The sequence below is a fragment of the Aphanomyces astaci genome (genome assembly GCF_000520075.1).
Source record: "Aphanomyces astaci strain APO3 unplaced genomic scaffold supercont1.10, whole genome shotgun sequence".
Classification (NCBI taxonomy): domain Eukaryota; phylum Oomycota; class Saprolegniomycetes; order Saprolegniales; family Verrucalvaceae; genus Aphanomyces; species Aphanomyces astaci.
The window spans coordinates 1,503,521-1,507,166 of NW_009798273.1; the positions used below are offsets into that span (position 1 = coordinate 1,503,521).

The following is a 3,646-nucleotide window of genomic DNA, read 5'->3' on the forward strand; positions in this document are numbered from 1 at the left end:
ACGCAAACAGCGGGAACATGAGCAGCATCTTGGGGTCCAAGAACGTCTTGAGCGTGGCCACGAACTCGGACACGGGGTTGGGCAAACGCTCCACCTTGACCATCGTGCCGTCGTTACGCACGACGTTGTTGGGGTCGGCTAACACGAGCGAAAACAAGGCGCCGCACGACATCAAGATCAAAAACACCACGTACGTCGACGTCGTGGCGGCCTCGCCCTTGTTGTCGTAGTTGGTCGCGAACGACAAGAAGCCCCCGAGAGACCCCCCCAAGTTGAAGATGACCCAAAAGTACGCAAAGTACGTGCCCTTGGTCTCGGACGTGGGGTACGCCATGCACATCTGGCCTTGCGCCGTCCACAAGAAACCCGCAGAGATACCGATCACCGCGTTCGACGCATAGAAGAACGCCGTGGCGCCGCTGCTGTAAACCTTGGCCACGGTGTCGTAGTTCTTGTCCATCACCAGCAAAGACGCAGCGTACATGATGTAACCAAACGTGCCGATGAACAGCGTGTACTTGGGCCCGATCACGTTCACGGCACCGCCGGCAAACAGACCGAACAGCGCAAAGCAAGCGTACAGCAACGCCGTCGCGTTATAATTGATGGTTTCGTCAGCCACACCCGCGGCAATACTGTTCAGTGCATTGAACAGACCAGGGCACGTGAAGCACACCATGGCCACGATCAGCACTTGGGTCAGCGCAGACGGATTCTTCCAGAACATTGCGGCTACAAGTCGAATTGAAAAGTGAGAGAGCTGTGGCTGTGGTCGGGATTATCAACCAACGACGACTTACACTTCTCTGCTTGCTTCAACAAGTAGCATGTGATTTTCAAAGTGGTATAGAGAACTCTGTAATTTCCTGAGACACTGTTGCTTTTGTAATCAATTCACTTGTTCCTATCATGTCAAATGTTGTGTAGTACAATCGAGCTATGGTACTGTACTACCGGTAGTAGGTGTTAAGTGCATTTCAGTTGCGGTGTGGTTGCGATAGCAAAGCACTGGTCAACCCCGGGAATAACAACACAAGGAGTCCAGAAGTTCCGAGGGTTACAGGGCTAACGTTACTGGTTCGTTTGACGGAATAGAATTGCGAACTCAACAATAGAATTGCGAACTCAACGGGTGGAGATGCCATTGGAACAAGGCGCTTTTGTCCATCACTTTACCTTTACTTGTCACCACTTTGACGTTTCTGAATTCATAAAATTGCATCGACTCCTATTTGTACGGTAACGTTACTGTACTGTACAACAAGGGTGACCAGGGGTGACATTGCCAAGTGTAGGACGATGAGTTCATTTGCTCAGGATATCATATCCATTCTGGGGGGCATTTCCATGGAAATTGGCGCCGGACGGACAATCGTCAACCTGCCACTCCAATAGTACTTGAAGTACGATTTAGTTACAAGTACTATCAATAGTTCAGCCGAGCAACGACACAATTGCAGAGAACTTGTGTACTAGTAACGTTACGTATTAATACTGAGTAGTAGGTTTTACCCAAGGTGTTTTGCCCAGTCCACAATTCTGAACTTGAACCTGGCAGGCGGTAAGGTTGTGATCTCAATCATCATTGGCCCAATGACGGAAGCGTCGTCACCTTCGATGTCCTCATGCAAAAATCATTGGCGGAGGCGTGAATTGCTTTTTCCAATGCATGATCCATGCACGCTGCACGCTTTCCATGTCTACACGTTAATTTTTTACCCATGTCACCACAACGTACATGTACTAGAGATGCGTTGGCTGCAAAGTGGCGCGCGCAATGAAAGGCGATCGTTTTCAAATATACTAGTACTCGTACTACTATTATTAGTACGTAGTACGAGTTACTTATTTCTACACTTGTCTACTGTATGTAACTTGGCGTTCACAGGTGAAAATTCCGCTTCGTCACAGGACCTATATACAGGTTGTACTGTAATTCCCTCATTAAAATAGTTCCACTGTTGTTTTGACCCGAAATACTGTCAATGAAGGAATTAAAACATCCGGATACACCTTTTCGCCAGTGGCTCCTGTAACCTGGGACTCCGTCCTACCCCCAGTGAGTACATACGATGCTGAATCTCCGGGGTTAACTGCATCGCCAGTGGTTAGCTATCGCTAACCACTGAGATGCACTTAACCCCTAGTAAGAGGTGAGGTGGTCTGAGTATACAAAGTTCCATATAAACCTCCTTGAAACAGTATTTCGGGTCAAAACAACAGTGGACCTATTTTAATGAGGGAATTGTACCAGGACCTAGACTGGGTCCATGTGGTTGGTTCAATACGAGCGCAAAGAATCGTGCCTTCAAGCATCGGATCTCACAGTAACCATGAACGTGTCGCTTCACACTGAAACGCCCTATCCCGAGCGAGTTTGCTAACCACCGATCCACCCCCACGCAAGACTCACACGGCACTACAGTCTCTGTAGTTGTAACAACACAGGTCAATGTGTTGATAATCGTACAATTGTGTGTCGCAGCACACTCCTCGACTCTTCAACGAATTTCGGCATCACAATCGTTGAAGCGACATATGTCCAGCACACTCATCAAATCAACACCTGGTCCAAGTGTAGTACGTTGACAGCACCAGTCGACGGGGATACCACGAAATGTCCTAGTTCAATTGACGGATCGAATTTCACGACATTCCAGCATTAGGATAAATAAGGACGAGCATATCGCCATTCCACAGGCACGCTAGGAAACACCACTCCGCTGGTCAAAACGGCACGGCGTCCCTGCTTGGTATTGCACCATCAAGAACTTGCAACTTCCCATGAAAAGTGAACAGTTAAGTACCGGTAGGCGGCTTGGTACAGTCTACCATACGGCAGAGACAGGCAATCCATCCAACCAAAATAGAGTAAAACTCGCACAGCCTCCACATGCTTGAACTTCAAAGTTCACACAAGCATCATCCCACCCGCCAACAACAACAGTGACGTTCTAGATAATCCCGACCACAGCCACAGCTCTCTCACTTTTCAATTCGACTTGTAGCCGCAATGTTCTGGAAGAATCCGTCTGCACTGACCCAAGTGCTGATCGTGGCCATGGTGTGCTTCACGTGCCCTGGTCTGTTCAATGCACTGAACAGTATTGCCGCGGGTGTGGCTGACGAAACCATCAATTACAACGCGACGGCGTTGCTGTACGCTTGCTTTGCGCTGTTCGGTCTGTTTGCCGGCGGTGCCGTGAACGTGATCGGGCCCAAGTACACGCTGTTCATCGGCACGTTTGGTTACATCATGTACGCTGCGTCTTTGCTGGTGATGGACAAGAACTACGACACCGTGGCCAAGGTTTACAGCAGCGGCGCCACGGCGTTCTTCTATGCGTCGAACGCGGTGATCGGTATCTCTGCGGGTTTCTTGTGGACGGCGCAAGGCCAGATGTGCATGGCGTACCCCACGTCCGAGACCAAGGGCACGTACTTTGCGTACTTTTGGGTCATCTTCAACTTGGGGGGGTCTCTCGGGGGCTTCTTGTCGTTCGCGACCAACTACGACAACAAGGGCGAGGCCGCCACGACGTCGACGTACGTGGTGTTTTTGATCCTGATGTCGTGCGGCGCCTTGTTTTCGCTCGTGTTGGCTGACCCAAACAACGTCGTGCGTAACGACGGCACGATGGTCAAG

The 3,646-nt window shown here is 50.0% G+C and overlaps 2 protein-coding genes across 2 annotated transcripts in view; one reads left to right on the top strand and one right to left on the bottom strand.

Annotated features, from left to right (window-relative positions):
* Positions 1-727, bottom strand: part of H257_05636 (hypothetical protein) — a gene marked incomplete at both ends in the record, with an annotated part of 3,641 nt that extends 2,914 nt beyond the window's left edge. Inside the window, one exon of the mRNA XM_009830567.1 lies at positions 3-727. Within this exon, the coding sequence (XP_009828869.1) occupies positions 3-727 (725 nt within the window). The remainder of the gene's footprint in view (positions 1-2) is intronic.
* Positions 728-3,013: 2,286 nt separating this feature from the next.
* The window catches only part of H257_05637 (hypothetical protein), a gene marked incomplete at both ends in the record, with an annotated part of 1,769 nt that continues 1,136 nt past the window's right edge, over positions 3,014-3,646 (top strand). The window contains one exon of the mRNA XM_009830568.1: positions 3,014-3,640. Within this exon, the coding sequence (XP_009828870.1) occupies positions 3,014-3,640 (627 nt within the window). The remainder of the gene's footprint in view (positions 3,641-3,646) is intronic.